Source organism: Lontra canadensis, unplaced genomic scaffold, assembly GCF_010015895.1.
Source record: "Lontra canadensis isolate GAN:19392208 unplaced genomic scaffold, GSC_riverotter_1.0 scaffold38, whole genome shotgun sequence".
In the NCBI taxonomy this organism is placed as follows: domain Eukaryota; kingdom Metazoa; phylum Chordata; class Mammalia; order Carnivora; family Mustelidae; genus Lontra; species Lontra canadensis.
The window spans coordinates 6,638,463-6,657,214 of record NW_022631032.1 but is presented as its reverse complement, the minus strand read 5'-3'; the positions used below and the strand labels follow the sequence as shown (position 1 = coordinate 6,657,214).

General features: G+C 41.2%; 1 protein-coding gene across 3 annotated transcripts in view; it reads left to right on the top strand.

Annotated features, from left to right (window-relative positions):
* PARP14 (poly(ADP-ribose) polymerase family member 14) overlaps positions 1-17,439 on the top strand; it is a 50,101-nt gene extending 32,662 nt beyond the window's left edge. For all 3 annotated transcript variants that reach the window (XM_032869516.1, XM_032869515.1, XM_032869517.1), the window contains 8 exons: positions 1,217-1,366; positions 1,684-1,746; positions 2,078-2,245; positions 5,774-5,980; positions 9,113-9,712; positions 10,979-11,112; positions 14,552-14,726; positions 15,625-17,439. In XM_032869516.1, coding sequence (XP_032725407.1) covers positions 1,217-1,366; positions 1,684-1,746; positions 2,078-2,245; positions 5,774-5,980; positions 9,113-9,712; positions 10,979-11,112; positions 14,552-14,726; positions 15,625-15,914 — 1,787 coding nt within the window. In that variant the 3' untranslated portion in view covers positions 15,915-17,439. The remainder of the gene's footprint in view (positions 1-1,216; positions 1,367-1,683; positions 1,747-2,077; positions 2,246-5,773; positions 5,981-9,112; positions 9,713-10,978; positions 11,113-14,551; positions 14,727-15,624) is intronic.
* Positions 17,440-18,752: the final 1,313 nt, after the last annotated feature.

The following is an 18,752-nucleotide window of genomic DNA, read 5'->3' as shown; positions in this document are numbered from 1 at the left end:
TAATTGTCTTTCTCTGACTGACTTATTGTCTCTCAACATAATACCCTCTAGTTCCATCCACATCATGGCAAATGGCAAGAGTTCATTTCTTTTGATGGCTGCATAGTATTCCATTGTGTATATATACCACATCTTCTTTATCCATTCTTCTGTTGATGAACATCTAGGTTCTTTCCAGAGTTTGGCTATTGTGGACAGTGCTGCTATAAACATTCAGGTGCACATGCCCCCTAGGATCACCACATTTTTATCTTTAGGGTAAATACCCAGTAGTTAAACAGCTTTTTTTTTTTTTTTTTTAAGAAAAAAATTTTTTTTAACTCAGAGAGAGAGAAAGTGCATGTGCACACAGGAACTGGGGAAGGGACAGAGGGAGAGAGAGAGAATCTCAAGCAGCCTCCCTGCTGAGCATGGAGGCCCATGTGGGGCTTGGTCTGGCCACCAGGAGATCATCACCTGAGCCGAAATCAGGAGTAAGACACCGAACCGACTGAGCCACCCAGGTGTCCCCATATACATGCTTTTCAGAGCATAAGGGCCCTTTCTTTTCATTCTTCCAGACAGAAAGACAGAATGCCTCTCAGAATTTTGGCTCCCTGTGGTGCCACCATGGAGCTCTGCAACTGGGCTCATCCTGAGGCAAGGCCTGAGTTAAAAAAAGGAAAAATCTGGACAGTAATGAGGATTCCTTCTCATACTCTTCAGTTCACAGGGACCCTTTTTTCTAATCCTCTGGCTGCAAAGATAGGGATTCTCATGGCACAGTTCTGCAACTGGGGCCACCTTGGGGCAGTGCTGAGAGAAAAAGAGGGAAAATTTCAAGGCAAAATAAAATGAGAAACTCTTCCAACCCCTTACCGGTGGCTTCTTCAAGTTTTGACTCCCTCTTCCAGTCTGTCTGCTGTTTACTTTTCAGATCTTGGTTAGTGGCTTCTTTGTATTTATCCTGAATTTTTAGTTGTAATTCTTGAGTGGGATAGGTGCGAGGGGGCCTGACATCACCTTGGCCAGCAGCAGAAGTCCACATTTGATACTTACTCTATTTTATAATCCTTTCTCAGAAACTGACCATCACTGGGGTTCAGAGTCAGGGCTGGTTAAGGGCTGGAGATCGGAGGGGGAAGAAGTATGAGAGAAATACATCTGTAGAGTGTGAGATCTGAGTCATTCTTGCTGTTGCCGGCTTGTTTAGGGACTCCATTTCCTTTCTTCTCAGGTTTCCATGGGACTGTGTCCAGCCCTAATGTAGACGTGCATGAGATGAAAATTGGTCCCGTCACCTTCCAGGTGGCCTTTGGAGATATCACTAAAGAAGAGGCTGATGTGATTGTAAATTCAACATCAAAAGCATTTAATCTCAAAGCAGGTACTTTACTTGTAGGATTTGAGTAGTGTTAATAGTCAACTGTCCTATAGATGCTATAGCCAAACTGGTTTCCCCAACTTTGGCTCATTAATAGTAATAATTTTAAGATTATTTTGACATTATATTTGACATCTCTAATAATTGGTAACATATAATTTATAAATTTTTCTTCTTTCTTATCAGAAATACCCAGGCTATGGGATTCCTTTGATGATTAGGAAAGCTTTTTTAGATAATGAAGCAATCATTCTGATCCAGATGTACTATTCTGATTTTTTTCAATTCATGTTTGTAACCCTCTTGCTTTTCTCCTATAGGGGTGTCCAGAGCAATTCTAGAATGTGCTGGACAAAATGTGGAAATGGCATGTTCTCACCTAGGTAAGGCACCATACTGTTTTTTGTTCCAAAATTGTAAGTAGTAGGCTGACTGTGGGAGGCTTTGGAGAGTCTGGGGAGAGTCTTGGGATTGGGGAGACAACATATTAATCTTAAAATCATACATTTGAACAAAGAATTCTAATCATAGACAATTAGAAGTGAAAAGTAATCTCACACTTAAAAGATAAGAAAGATTCCTCAAAGACCATTATCTTAGGAGTCTCTTTTCACATAAAATGCTTTATATGGTAAACCAAACATTTTGCTTTTTAAACAATCAAAGAATGGATTCGGTATCTGATTTTGCATCTCTCTGTCTTGCGTCTCCCAGCTGAAAAGGGCAACAGTGATTACATAGTTACCGAAGGTGGATTATTGAGGTGCAAGAACATTGTTCACGTCATTGGCGGAAGTGACGTCAAGCAATCAATCTTCTTTGTTTTGCAAGAGTGTGAAAAACGGAAATATTCATCAGTTTGCCTCCCAGCCATTGGGACAGGTTTGTAACCTCTGGCTATCAAGGCGTCCCCCTTTCCTTCACTCTGGTGCTATTAATGTAGTCAATATAGTCAATGCAGAGTCTGAGTCAAGGCGGCTCCTCACCCCAAGGCAGCCCCTAAAGAATAAGCAAGGACTGTGGGTGGTTTAAGGAAGAGGAGAAAACGAAAACTGAGGATAGTGTTGAATATTAGAGTCCATTTGCTCTGTACTATGGGAGAGAAGAGAGAGGAAGGGAAGGAAGAGAAAGAAAGCCCATAATCTCTCCTTCTTATTCCTCTGTTTCTTTTTTTCCCTGTCCCCTACATTATTTAGTCTTTAACTCCCTCCTCCATTCCTTCTCCATGGAGATCATCAGAGCATCAGCTTGTACCTCCCAGTAACTGACTCTGAGATAAGTATTCCTGGCCCTCTCCTCATACCTCTTAACACAGTTGGCTGTGTGAGTTGGCCTTAGGACGTCTCTGCACAGAAGCCTCTTAGTCCCCAGAGTCTAACGGGTTCTGGTTCTAATAGGTCAGAAATACAACTCCAACTGTCTTCTTTCCAGCCTACTTGCCTCTTTTGTTTTCCTCAGATGACATAACAGTTGTGTTAAGTCTTCATATATAAGGATGGTGCTGTGGGTTTATCATGAGTAAGGTGACACTCTTTGAGCTCTTTCCCCAGGAATCTGAGATATGGGTGTTGATTACGAATTTCTGGTTGGTTTCCCCTCAGAGACCAGAGAGCTGGTCAAGGGAGCAGATAACTCTCAGACTTGAAATGGAATGTAGCTGACTGTCCCAGAGAGACAGCACTCTGCACTGGATTAGTGATTCCACTGCGCAGGAATCTTTTTGAGTGTCTCACGCTCACATTCTAGGTCCTCTGAAAACTTAGCCTCGGTACATTTAACTAACCTTGTCACTTCAGCTTTCTTCTAGTCTTCTGTTATTTTAATTTCTGTAATTCTCTACCATTCCTCTTAGTGTCCCCACATGGAATGCTACATCTATGTTATTACTTTTATATTTCTGAAAGTATAATTTATAGTTCCTTTAGTTTTCATGCCCCTTGTGGTATTATCCAGTTTGGCAGTTTAGCCAGCATGTCTGTCTGCCTGTATCTCTCCTCTCTGTCTTTTATGGACACCCTCTAATGACTCACCAGTCTCTGTCTCCATTGATTTTTTTCCTGAGCTCTGGTCTTGTGTTTCTACATAAACTTTATCTGGGCCAAGAAATCAGACAACCCAAGCGTGACCCAGCCCTTCCCAAGAAAAACAAGGAAATGAGGCTGTTTTAGTTTTGCATGCATATGTGATTGAGTATTTCTGGGTTACTGCAAACCTGTTGTTTCTTTCACTGACCTGGCTGCATTGCTGATCTGCACAAATACATCAAGATTAGCAGATTCTCCTTATTTGTCATCTTTACTAATCTCTATCACCACTTGAGCTGCTCTTTAGACTAACAGATGGGGGAACTTTCTCCTTTAGTGGTGTTTATGAGTTGAGGTGGACTGCGATTGAGACAGCTTCTGGCAGTCAAAGAAGCCCTCTCCTTGGTTCCTTACACATACCTTCCTAGGGGGAGAGAGTGGGTGGTCAGTGATACTTGCCAGCACTTCAAGTTCAAAGCAGACTGTGAACTCCAAGTTCAAAGCAGGCTGTGAACTCCAATTCATTGCCTTTTCCCCCAGACTTGCCCTTCCTCTTATATCTCTGGTCACATTAAAAACATCACTTTCTACCTAGAATCCTTGATTCTATCCTCTTGATCACTCCTATGTCCATTGGCTTATTAACTAATTTGATTAACTACTTCTCAAGTGGCTGCCATGTGCCAGGCACTGTGCTTAGGCACTGGGGACAGAAAGCTAAGAAAAGAGTCTAGTCCCCAAGGAGCACCTAGCCTACTGTGAGAGACAGACATGTAAACAACTTCAGTACAGCACGACTCAGGGTGTATACAGCAAGGTGTGTGTGTGGCAAAAAAGGGGGAACCAAGGGTCAAAGATAAACCCAGATGGCCACTAGGTCCTGGTGACTTCACTTCCCAACTATTTTCACAGTCCCTGTACCAGACTCTTCATTCTGGCCTCTTCTCTTTGTTCGGCTCTTGTCTTTTGCGTAAACTTTTATTATAGCCTCCTATCTAGACCTGGGCTCCCTGCCCCAGTTTCTCCTCCACATACCTCACCCCTGAATTTGCCTTGGACAAAAAAAAAAAGGATCTCAAAAACAGATCTTTTCCCCTGAACACACCAGGCTGAACATACCACACCCCCGTTACATAGTTTTGTCTGCCATAGCCTTTTCCTCAGTTTCTCATACTTGATTGCTGACTACCTCTTCGTGCCCATATATCACACCCTTTGTTTCTAAGTGACTAGATGAGAGTGAGCCCATGATGGGACATAGTAAATGTTGAGAGTGAATGAATGTATCTGAACTCGCCCATTTAAATTCTTCCAAAAATCGTGATAATCATAGCTTTGCAAAGGAGAATTTCTCTTTTCGTGATCATCTAATCCAAAAAACTGAAGGAACCCTCTTGCTCAGTCTTGTATGGGATTTGTCTACTTTCACACAAGTGTCTACATAGCCAGGCAAAAGTGGTCTACTCTGATTTTGGCAGCAACTGTGGATGCCATCAAAAGGGAAATTCCAAGTGGGCTGTTAGTCTATCATACTGGGTTGGCCAGGGGACTTTGGTATTGCTCTCCATTGTCATTTGCCAGCTGCCATTTATTTGTATGTGACTGCTTCCATGGCTTTACATGGGAATTTTCATGATCTTACCTAGGCAGTAGACTTGAGAAACAAGATATGGAACATGCTGGGAAAAGAAAAAGACTTGCTGTGGTGACCACCTTGAACCCAGCAAATAAGTTAAAATCTCACTGAGTATGCTAGAAAAGACTTCCTAGAAGTTTGTGGATAACTGGTGTACAAAGAATTATAGATTATAACAGATAATTTAGAGCTCTAAGTGTCTTACAAAAATCAGCTTAGCTTGAATCAGATCCCCCAAAACATCTGGAAGAATAAGGATACATGCATCTATCTAGTCAGGTGACTATGAGCAAAGAAGAAAAATTATTGTTCTTTTTAAAGAGCATGAGATTAAAAAAAAAAGAAAAGAGCATGCGCTTTCAACATATATTTGCATTTTTTGCTTTTTATAGACCCTTGAGGACACGAATGAGCCAAAAAATGTTAATTGCGCTTTGTAACACAGAGGAACACAGTGAGCGAGTATCAGATTGACAGAAGAGATACAAACATCAGATATCAAAAGTTAGATTTCCTGGGTCCTTTGTTCATTGTTGGGCTATTGGCTTCCTGATGTCCTGAAATAGCAGCTCCCTGGTGCATCCAGGGCTTCAAAAGTGTTTGCTCATGCATTGCTAGAAAGGCCATCCTGTGACGATGAAGGAGTTGGGCAGTGGGCATTCATTCTGTGAGGACTCAAATCCCCAAATTATTTCTCAGCCTTCCCAGTTGGGTCTCCCTCACCCCAGTTTTTATTATCTGCCTTTCCAGGAAATGCCCAAAAAGACCCAGAGGAGGTTGCTAATGCCATGATTGATGCCATCGAAGACTCTATCCAGAAAGGAATGCTTCAGTCTGTGAAAAAAGTTAAAGTTGTTATCTTTCTGCCTCACCTACTGGATGTGTTTTGTGACAGCATGAAAAAAAGAGAGGCATCTCTGGCTTCTCTCCAGCCATCTTTGAGGTCGAGATTGACAGGTGAGTTGACCACTTTTTAATGAAATGCCTGTTCCTAATATTGATGTCATATGAGAAATAGCTAATCTTTAACAAACTGTCAGAAAGAGAAATTAAGAAAACAATCCCATTTACAATTACATCAAAAAGAATGAAATACCTAGGAATAAATTTAACCAAGAAGATAAAAGACTTGCACTCTGAAAACTATGAGACACTAATGAAAGAAGTTGAAGATCACACAAATGGAAAAATACACCATGCTTATGGGTTGTAAGAATTAGTATTGTTAAAATGTTTGTGTTACCCCAAGCAATCTAGATTCAGTGCAATCCCTATCAAAATTCCAATGGCATTTTTCACAGAACTAGAACAAAGAATCTTAAATTGTATGGGCCCACAAAAGACCCCTAAGAACCAAAGCAATCTTGGAGAAAGAAGAACAAAGCTAGAGGCATCACACTTCCTGATTTCAAACTACATTACAAAGCTATAGTAATCAAAACAGTATGGTATTGGCATAAAAACAAATAGATTAATGGGACAGAACAGAGAACCCAGAAATAAATCTATGAATATACAGATCTGCCTTCACTTACAATGGGGTTATATCTGATAAACCTACTGTAAGTTGAAAATGTCTTAAGTCAAAAATGCATTTAATACATCTCACCTATAGAACATCATAGTTTAGCCTAGCCTACCTCTTTTAAAAATTTTTTTTTATTAACATATAATGTATTATTAGCCCCAAGGGTACAGGTCTTTGAATCGCCAGGTTTACACACTTCACAGCACTCACCGTAGCACATACCTTCCCCAGTGTCCATAACCCAACCACCCTCTCCCTACCCCCTCCCCACTGGCAACCCTCAGTTTGTTTTGTGAGATTAAGAGTCTCTTACGGTTTGTCTCCCTCCCAATCCCATCTTGTTTCATTTATTCCTTTTCTACCCCCCAAACCCCCCACGTTGCCTCTCAACTTCCTCATATCAGGGAGATCATATGATAATTGTCTTTCTCTGATTGACTTATTTCACTAAGCATAATACCCTCTAGTTCCATCCTCATCATCGCAAATGGTAAGATTTCATTTCTTTTTATGGCTGCATAGTATTCCATTGTATATATATACCACATCTTCTTTATCCATTCATCTGTTGATTAGCCTAGCCTACCTTAAACATACTCAGAACACATTAGCCTATTTTATAATAGCCTGTTTTATAATAAAGTGTTGACTGTCTCATGTACTTTATTGAACACTGTAATGGAAGTGAAAACAGAATGGCTTTGTGGGTACAGAATAGTTGTGAGTGTGTTGGTTGTCTATCTTCATGATTGCTTGGCTGACTGGGAGCTGTGGTTCGCTGCCACTGTCCACCATCACAAGAGTGTGTGGTACCATATATTACTAGCTCTGGGAAAGATCTAAATTCAAAATTCAAAGTACAGTTTCTACTGAATGTGTATAATTTTCATATTATCATAAAGTCAAAAAATCATAAGTTGAACCATTGTAAGTTGGGAACCATCTGTGTGATCAATTCATTTATAATAGAGGAGCCAAGAATATACAATGGGGGAAAGGATAGTCTCTTCAATAAATAGTATTTGGATGCTAAAACAGTGCTGGGAAAACTGGACAGACACATGCAAAAGAATGGAACAGGATTACTACCCTATACCATACACAAAAATCCACTCAAAATGGATTAAAGATCTGAAACCATAACACTTCTAGAAGAAAACATGGGGAGGAAGCTTCTATACATCAGGCTTGGCAATGATTTTTTTTTTTTTATTTGACACCAAAGCGCAAATGGCAGAAGCAAAATAAACATACGGGACTACCTCAAACTAAAAAGCTTTTGCATGGCAAAGAAAACCATCAACAAAATGAAAAGGCAACCTATGGGATGAGAGAAGATATTTGAAACTAATATATCTGATAGGGGTCAATAAACAAAGGGATTAATATATAAAGATCTCATACAGTTCAATAGGAGACAAATAATCAATAAACAAATAATCTGATTTTAAAATGGGCAGGGGCACCTGGGTGGCTCATTCATTAAGCGTCTGCCTTCGGCTCAGGTCTTGATCCCAGGGTCCTAAGATCAAGCCTCACATTGGGCTCTCTGCTCAGTGGGAAGCCTGTTTCTCCCTTTCCCACTCCCCCTGCTCCTGTTCCCTCTCCTGCTGTGTCTCTCTCTGTCAAATAAATGAACAAAATCTTTTTTAAAAAATGGGCAGAGGCTCTGAATAGACATTTTTCCAAGGAAGAAATATACAGATGGCCATCAGACACATCAAAAGGTGCTCAACATCACTCATCATTGGGGAAATGCAAATCAAAACCATAAAGAGATACACCTCACCTGATAGAATGGCTATTATGAAAAAGACAAAAAACAAGTGTTGGTGAGGTTGTAGAGAAAAGGAACCCTTGTGCACTGTTGGTGGGAATGTAAACTGGTATAGCCACTGTTGAAAACAGTATGAAGGTTCCTCAAGAAATTAGAAACAGAACTACCATATGATCCAGAAATTCCATTTCTGGGTATTTATCTTAAGGTGACAATAAAAGAAACTATCTCCAAAAAGATATCTGCACCCCCATGTTCGTTGCAGTAGTATTTATAAAACTGAGACATGGAAAACCCTAAGTGCCCACCAACAAATGAATGGATAAAGAAAATGTGGCATATATATCTATCTGTATCTATATACACACACATATGTAGCATGTATGTGTATATTACACACATGCATACAATGGAATATCATTCAGCCATAAAAAAGAAGGAAATCCAGCCATTTGTGATAACATGGATGGACCTAGAGGGCACTGTGCTAAGTGAAACAAGACAGAGAAGGACAAATACCGTATGATCTCACTTATATGTGGAATCTTAAAAAACAAACAAACTCATAGACACAGAGAATAGATAGGTGGTTGCCAGGTTGCCAGAGACAGCAGGGGTGGGGTGGGAGATGAGGATGGGTGAAAAGAATGAAGGGGGTCAAAAGGTACAAACTTGTGGTTATAAGTTAAGTAAGTCGTGGAGATGTAATGTATAGCATGGTGACAAAAAGAGAGAGGGAGGGAGAGAAAACAATAGCTAATCTTCCTTTCTTTTCTTTTTTTAGCATTTGTGGAATCCCCAAGTCAATTTCCACAAAAGCAGAATCCGTTGGTTTTGAAAAAGAAAACAGAGTCAGCAAGTTTTCAGGTGTGTGGTGAAAGTGAAAAATGTATAAAAAATGTTGTCTCCTGGATACAGGATCTGATCACAAAGGAACTATGTCCTTACACCAATGAAGATGAGTGTATCAAAGATTTTAATGAAAAAGAATATCAGAAATTGAATGAGCTACAGGAGAACTTAAATATTGCCATTTGCTTGGACTATAAAAGACCCTTGATTGAGGTTTTTGGAATTGGCAAAGATCTGACACAGGCTAGAAATGCAATTGAGGAAATGATCAAAGGAATGAGATTGGCCAAGGAACAGAAATCCCAGGCAGAGTTAATCAGTGAATTTATAGAATGGCAATATTGCAACAATAGTACTTTTCAGAGTTTTGACAAAATAACCAATCTGCAATTGGAGACTGCATGGAAGGCAAAGAAAAGGAGAACTGTTGTCAAAATTGATCATCAGAGCTACACAGTGGACCTGAGTACACACACGGCTACAGATGCAAAAGGACACAGTTTACTTGTTCAGCGCCTCATGAAATCAGAAGGTGAGTCGGATTGTGGGCTTGCTATCCATTATTTTACACCTCCTTTGGACTTAACACCATTTTGTACATATGTTGAAATTGTATTCACGTAGATAAAATTGAAGCAACCCTTATGGAATGAAATAGAAAACTTGGTCTCTAAGCTAAGGAGCTTATGTCATGGACAGGGAGATGTACTCAACAGCCTGAGGATGACCTTCAAATGGTGACCAGACCCAAACCTTGCATTTGTTCCTGTCTCTACAGTTTACATGCTTCCCAGAGTCAGTTCTGATGTGGAGGTAATGGCTGCTTCAGTCAGGAGACAGAAAGCCATGGGCTTTAAAGAAAAGTGGCCCAAGGTTTTCTAGAACAAAAGAAGTCAGCCTGGTCAGAGTCGGCACTCTGTGTCCGTGACTGATAACCCAGGGAGGATTGGGAGCCTGGGGGATCTCCTCCCAGAATTTACTTCCTCCCCTGCCCTGAACATAAGGTTTCCTTAAGGCACACACCAGGAAAAAGACTTCAGATTCTCTGACTGGATCTGCCCCCCATGAAGGGAATGCTTGTGCTGTGTAGTTAGCCTTTCCTGCCTATGAACCACACAGGTCCTCCAAGGGAGACTAGTAAGTTGGCTTCCAGTATAGAATCTTCATTTCTTGTGAGATCCGTGTGAGTGAATTCTTTAGACTCTGAGCAACCCCAGGGAAAGGACAAATCAAGTATACTATTCTGTTCAGCAGAAGGGAAGGCAGAACTGCCACCACCTGCCACAGAGCCAAACCTGCCGTCCACCCAACCCTTAAGGATGCGGGGAAGAATAATGACAGAATAGATGTGGAGGGCCTTGTGAGGGTGAGGAGTTCTGACAAAAATCCACACTGTTGCAACAAGACCATTGTAGGGAAATAATTTCCTGTTATTAAATTATAACAGATTAGAGACTGAACAGAATATGCAGCTGAGTTACACTACACAATTCTCAAATGTAAGCATGATCAAAACTTACTAAGATGCAGGTACCCAGGCTCCACTGCTCTGAGAGTTTGAGTCATAGATCTGTGGGTTTTTTTTTCTTAATAAGCATACGGCTGCTTCTGCTGTCAGTTGTCCAAGGGCCACACTTTGAGAAACATTCTCCTACAAAGACAAGGAACTTCTTGAACACATGGAGTTAGGGGATTGTAAAGTAAGAACACAGATGATACTCGGTTCTTCAGAGCAGACCAGGAATGTGCAGATGGGCCTTCCCGGGTGTGTGGGAGTCCTCAAATGTCCTCTTTACAGTTAAGACCCCCGAGCACTGGAATGATATGAAGCAGCAGGATTTCTGTGTGGTAGAGCTCCAGCCTGGGCATGCAGAATATAACACGGTGGCAAGCAAGTTTAATCAGACCTGCTCACACTTCTACATAGAGAAGGTAAGCCTTCTGCTGACATGGGATTTTCTTAATGATGGAAATGAATGGTATCATGGTCCTGGATAAATATATAAATACATTTGCATTAATTTCCCATCCCCCGCTTTTTTTGGCTCAGAATTAGAATATTCTACGGTAATCAGATTTTAGGTTGTAGATTCTACTCCTATCACCATTATTACAGACACGTTAAGATGGAGACCCTGTCAGGTATTACAAGATAATATTAGATTGCCATATGATATTAGAATACTAAAACCAGGTGTTGACTTAGGAAGGAGCTGGTTAGTAGTGATCTTGAAGAGACAGCTGGTAGAAGTCTTCCCAAGAGGAAGAAATCTTTCCCCAGAGGAAGAACCAGTGAGTGAACCTAAAGAGGAAAGAAAGGGGAAGGTCCCCAAGAAAAAAGGAAAGTCTCTTCCTCCCGAGGAGAAGCCACTCAGTAGTGGACGTGTGGAGGTTGCTGGCAGCAAGACCAGCGGCTCCAAGAAAAAGGACAAGTTCCAAAAGTTAGCCCAGGAGGATTAAAATGGACATTCCCCCACACAACCCTATAAAGCGAAATCACAAGAATCCCTGAAGCCAAGTAATAAAAAAACAAAGACAGAGCTTCAGAATTGATTTGGCAACTAGCAGACACCACAAAGAGACACGCAGAGGCCCTCAGATCAGGATCGTGTGCTCCTGCCCTGCCATTCACAGATCAGCAGTGCACGCTTCCAGGATAAATCCAATAGTCCTTTCCTTTTCATCTCCCTTATTTTGGCAACTTCCTCTTAAAAAAAAAAAAAAGATTTATTTGAGAGAGCGAGAGCACACGCAACATGGGGGAGGAACAGAAAGAGAGACAATCTCAAGCAGACTCCCCGCTGAGCAAGAGCCTGATGCGGAGCTTGATCCCACAACCCTGAGATCATGACCTGAGGCGAAGTCAAGAGTCAGACACTAAATTAGCTGAGCCATGCAGGCACCCCTGGAACATTCCACTTTCAAATATCACTATTGCTCTTTGAAATTATGTTCCCATTTGAGCTGTGGCAATATTATATCAATGCTTTCTTCTTTAACTAATTTTCCTCTCGTTATCCCGGTTATCTATTTCTCCTCTAAACCCCTAATCCTAGCTTTACCCACATTACTTATATTTTGGTCTTCTGTCTCTGCACTTCACCAGGAAAAGTTTTTCCCTTCTTGGCTTCAGCTGTTATTTCAATGTTGATAGCTCCCAAGTCAATCTCACCAACCTGGACCTTTGATCAAGCTTTACAACATATTCCAGTGACCTATAAAATCTCTGCTTGCCTATGTAGCTGCAAATCAGTTTCTCTCAACCTAACCCATCATCTCACCATTTCCTTTTCCTTCCCCACTTCTGTCCTTGTTCCACCACTTTCTGAGTAAAGCTAGACATCTTTGGGTGCCTTCCCTTCATCCATCATAACGAGTTTGCCAGTAAGTCCTGTGTTTTCTCTCTTTGCAAATTTTTCTTACTCCCTATTTCTGACACCGCTCTTTATGTACTTAAGCACATAATAACTCAAGAAGACTTGGCATTTCTTACAAAGATATGTATCATACCTCAGATAAAATAGATGAAGAAAATGGACCAAAAAAGAGGGAAGGAAAAATAAAATAATATAGAGGTATTATCTATTTACAAAAATACACGAGTTCCTGGATAGTTACGAGAGGACCACAGGTTTGTTTCTGAGCTTCCTAGTAGACAAAGTGAAGAAGTAAACACCCAGCCTCAAGATTCACCATTTCTGTCAATCAGAAAGAAAACCATGTGCTCGGGGGACTCTCAGCCTTTCACAGTGCTGACACTACTGAGAGGTTTGGCCTGTGAATCAGGTGCTGGAGAATATCTCCAAAATCAACCTCACAATATATTCAGTATCATATTTTATACCATTGCTTTTATTTTTAATCCCTTCAAGCAAAACAATTCTGAGGTACCAAAACAATGTGGTTCAAGTATGCAGCACTCTCGTGGGCTGGTTCTGAGAAAGCAAATAAGTTTCATTTCAGATACCAAGCACAGTCATCTATCTGGTAGTGGCTGATTGGCCCATTTTGATGAGATGCCAAGTCCAGACTGAAAAGGACAGTCCAGTGGACCACCAATGTCTGCAGGGGGCCCTGGAGGCTTGCCATGTGTTAGGGAATGGCCATAGAAATGATTTCACTGTTGTTTTTTTTTTTTTGTAGTGGATCCTTCTCTCAAATAAAATCCTATGTGACAGTCCAGTGTGTGAAACAGATAGACGTAAAGCTACTTATGGTACCTCTGTAGAAATCCCTAACAGTGTGAAAACACTAAAAATAGGTGGTTATTATCCTCCATGACTGTTAGGGCCTGTGACTAAGATTTTTAACATCCATAAACTTCCACATTGATGGAATAATTTTGCCACATTGCCTTTCTCTCTCTTTGGGTTTTTGCTGAAGCATTTGAAAGTAAGTTGCAGATATCATGACACTCCTGAATATTTTAGTGCATATCTCCTGTGAATAAAGACAGTCTCCTAAATAACAACACTGCTATCCCATATAAGAAAATTTACAGTAGTTCGGTAATATCTAATAGAATCCATTTTCAGATTTCCCCAACTGCTTACTTTCTTATAACTCTCCCCTCTCCAATAGGCCTTTGGTCATTCTGTCTCCCCTGTCTCTTCTGATCTAGAATGGCACTCCTACATTTTAAAAAATAATTTTTCATAATACTGAATTTTTAAAAGAGTTTAAGCCAGTTGTGTTATAGAATGTCCTATATTCTGACTCTGTCTTGTCTAGATTTTCTTTTCTTTTTTTTAAGAACTCAAGCAAGTTTGCTTATAGAGTCAGGATCTGTCTGATTCCTCCTGGATCCTGCTATCCAGGACACAAGGAATTTCCACCACACAATGGAGGCCACTTCCCAAAGAGGATGGGCAAATCATGGACACTATGATCTGCAACCAGATCCCACCCCACCAGGACTCATGCCCCACTCTTCCAACTGGACCAGAGATTAATTTTCATTAATTAACTTCCTTCTGGACTAGATCCTCTAGTGCTTCTCCCACCAGTAGAACGTGGCTAACCAGGTGAACCAGTGTGCCAGAAGGACTTAGGAGGATAGAGGCCAAGGGACCAAGGGAAGTAGATAGCAACCAGAGCAGTCATTGAACTGAAGATAAAAAGCAGGAGTTGGGGAGGCTTGGTCAGATCCTAAACACTGTTTGCTCTCATGTGGTACAGTAAAAGATGTTAAAAACTGAAATTAATATTCTTCCCAAGGTCTGCTTTTGTGAAACACTGGATCTAAAAAGATTTCTGAATGTAGAAAGGTGCCATCTGGCATTAATTTTTATTTATGAAAAATAATGGTCATATCTGTATCTTGACAAAGGCTCTTGGCACCGACAGAATATTTCTCCTTGTTGATTTGCAGATTGAGAGGATCCAGAATCCAGATCTCTGGAATTGCTACCAAACAAAGAAGAAAACCATGGATGCCAAGAACGGGCATAAAAACAATGAGAAGCAGCTCTTCCATGGGACAGATGCTGACTCAGTGCCACATGTCAACCGAAATGGCTTTAACCGCAGTTATGCTGGAAAGAACGGTAAGGAAGCAAGTAATCTGGCTGCTCTGAATGGGATGTCGGCTGTGAGAACCTAAACTGGCGAGGGACAGTGTGGACTGATTGCGTTGTGTCCCTTCATGGTTGGCGGCCATGCTGTGGCCAGAGTTTTAAGGCTGGGCTCGTTATGTTTCATCCCAGAAGGACTGCCTGGATCTCTAGGATGGAGGAATGACATTTAAAAATTAAAAACACATGAAAAAAAATTTTTAGGAGGCTTTGGACAGAAGAACTGAACATTATTTTAACCTTATTTGACGTAGTGGGTCAACACATCAGATTATAGACTAAACTGAACTTTTTTTTTTTAACTTTGTTTTTTCAGTGTTCCAAGATTCATTGTTTATGCACCACACCCAGTGCTCCATGCAATACGTGCCCTCCTTAATACCCACCACCAGGCTCACCCATCCCCCACCCCCTCCCCTCTAAAACCTTCAGTTTGTTTCTCAGAGTCCACAGTCTCTCATGGTTCATCTCCCCCTCTGATTTCCCCCTACTCACTTCTCTCCATCTCCCAATGTCCTCCGTGTTATTCCTTATGCTCCACAAGTAAGTGAAATCATATGATAGTTGACTCTCTCTGCTTGAGTTACTTCACTCAGCATAATCTCCTTCAGTCCCGTCCATGTTGATATAAAAGTTGGGTATTCATACTTTCTGATGGAGGCATAATACTCCATTGCATATATGGACCACATCTTCTTTATCCATTCGTCTGTTGAAGGGCATCTTGGCTCTTTCCACAGTTTGGCAACTGTGGCCATTGCTGCTATGAACATTGGGGTACAGATGACCCTTCTTTTCACTACGTCTGTATCTTTGGGGGTAAATAACCAATATAAACTGAACTTCTTAAAAATGTTTTTTCTCTTCACAGCTGTGGCATATGGAAAGGGAACCTATTTTGCTGTCGATGCCTGTTATTCTGCTAATGATACATACTCCAGACCAGACAGCCATGGGAGAAAGCATATGTACTATGTGCGAGTACTTACTGGAACCTACACACGTGGAAATCACTCACTAATTGTGCCTCCTCCAAAGAGCCCCGAAAACCCCACTGACCTGTATGACACTGTCACAGATTGTGTGCAGAATCCCCGCTTATTTGTGGTATTTTATGACTACCAGGCTTACCCAGAGTACCTCATTACTTTTACCAATTAACATCTGGGTATCCTTCCCAGAAGACATTGCTCGTCTATACATGCCAAGTTGTAAAACAAGTTTTCGATTTCTTTTTCCTCTTAACAGCATTTTGTAAGATCAAAGGATCCTTGTCACTGAAATCAGACTTTCTTCAACTTCTCCTTCATACCTGGAATGAACCTATCTTAAGAGCAATACATTTAAGAATTTAAATCACATAACTTAGTTATAACAGTGTGTTCACAACCATGGACATCAAATCTGCAGAAGGAAAGAACAGGGTTGTAGTCTTGGGAAGGAGAGAATGTGTTCATCTTAAAGGCAGAGAGCACAGCTATGCAATTTCAGCGCTGCTGTGAAGGAGACAGCTGTATATCACGTCGGGATGCCATATTCCTGTGAGAAGCACAGTATTACTGAGTGGGGAGGACTGCTTATTTCCAGGCGGCCAGAGATGTTGTCTCTCTCTCTCTTTTTTTAATTCCTGGGCTGACATCTGTGCCTGATGTAAATAGATGTTCCAGAACATTCCATAAACCAACTAAGAAAGAAAAAAATTAGTTAGACTCCAACCAAAGTAGGAGCCATCTCTTTAATATCCTTGACTTGTCACTTTGCCTTAAATTGAACAGATTCTGTGACAGGGAATTCTGTTCTTCACAAACTGCACCATGTGCAGTGGGACATGTGGGACAACTCCAGACTGGCTTCTGTGTCCTGTACAGTTCAGGGGCCGTGGTCTAGCTTGTGGCCCACGGGAACTGGGTCCCATGGACTTGTGCAACACAGCAGTTCTGGCTCCGACTGGTCCTTTTCTATGTTGACCCCAAATCTGCCTTCATCTAACTTCTGTTGGTGACAGAAATTAGATGACAGTGACAACAGTGGGATACTTCCAGGGTGAAACCCTTCTACTATGTTAAGATTAAGTGAGTTCTAGTATTATTAATATTTTCCTTGGCAGTCTAGCTTTTGATGATTTTAAAGACTTTAAATAAACCAGAGGAATTAAGCAGCCATATTGCTAATTTGCTAGCTCAGTATCTATTAAATAGTAGTGTTGGTTTTTTAAAAAATTTCCCCAGATAAATTTTAGATTCAGACACTGTTTATTGAGTGCCTAGATCGTACCAGGTAATATAATAGGTGCTTTAACTTATAGTATTTATATATTCCTCCAAACAATCCTGTCAGGTAAGAATTATATCCCCATCTTAAAGTTGGGGAAACTAACGCTCAGAGTACAAGAAGCTTCCTTGCCTGGGGTCACCTAGGTGGTAGCCCTTAGAGACAGAAACCCAATCCCAATTCCTGTGTCACCACTACACCACTACAGAGCATAGCCTTTAGATTAATGTTACCATTTCAGGAACATCTCAGGTAATCTATGAATGACCCTCATATTTTCTTGGCTTTTTCCTTCTGGCTTTGGTTTCTGTTAGAGTCTCTTCATTTGAAGCTCTGTAGGCCAAGAGGCTAGAGCTGATGCCCAGCGCAGGTGGTACACTCGGACACTAGGGGGTGTTGCGAGGAGGCAAAAGGAGCTCTTCCTTGGCTACTGTGAACTACTTCTCTCAAGTACAAGAAGTTGAGGGGGCCAGAGTTCCGCTTCATTCACAGACGGACATCTTGAAATTTTTCTTGCTGGGTTTTGTTTTGTTTTTTAATATTTATTTATTTTGAGAGAGAGAGAGAGAGAGAGAGAGAGAAAGAGAGAGGGGGGGCAGAGGGAGAGAATCTCAAGCAGACTCCCTACTGAGTGCAGAGACTGACACCGGGCCCTATCCGACCTGAGCTGAAATCAAGCATCAGATGCTTACTTGCCTGAGCCACCCAAGTGCCACTGTTGCTGTTAGTTTGTTAAGTGGCTTGACGAAGACTCGTTATTGCTTGGGCGTGGTTCCCAGCCACTGGCCTCTGAGCTCAGCAGGCTTGACAATGAATGTAAGAAATAAAAGGGAGAACAATGAGCTCTTGTTCTCCAGTGGTTTGGATAACTCAGGGCAAAGCTGAGTATCAGGGGTATTTCACCAAAGTATAATGATCCAGTCAGTAAATGTTATAGTTATCCTCAATCTAAATAAGTGTATGTCATGTACCTCCTTTTTGAATAAAATACTTGGAAAATATCTTTGGTGGTAAACCTCTTTATCCTTAAGGACATCTAGATACAGGAAAGCTGGATGATAAACACAGGACACTGCTGATAAAAGACTACAAGAAACCATGAGAGCATCAGGGGGTGCCCAGAGTGTTAATAATATTCAGCTGAAAATGACAGTAAGGGCGCAGTACAGGTTTAGTTCAGTAAATCTGAAGGTCAGATGGACTCCCACAGGAAGCTCCTGCTAAACCAAGCCCAATTCAAGACTGTGATGGGTCTTAGGGGTTTCCTCTAGGGTCAGAGATTTTTAAACATTTTTGGTATTTGAATCATCTTAGGTCCTTAGGTGTTTGCTGAGCTAGCAAGTTCTGGCCCACCCCAAAGGAGTCAGGTTCTGTAGCTCTAGAGAGGTGCCTAAATATCTGCATTTTCAGCAAACACCTCAAATGATTCTGATAATCCTGATACTCAGAACTGCCTATGACTTTCATGGCTCCAGAGACTTCTGCCTTCATGGGCCCCTTACTCATAAAAAGTGAAAAAGTATTAACAATTACATTTTTCCAACTGCACTGATACAAACATGAATGCAATGAAAGCTAGATTATATGGGTTTTTTTTTTTTTTTAATTCCAAAGAGACTAAAACATTTTGGGGCCGTGAAAAGCTCATGGGCCTTAGCCACTGTGCCAACTGGACAGGTTAGCCTTGCTGATGCCTGGACATGTTAGGTGCAATGCTGAGCCATACTT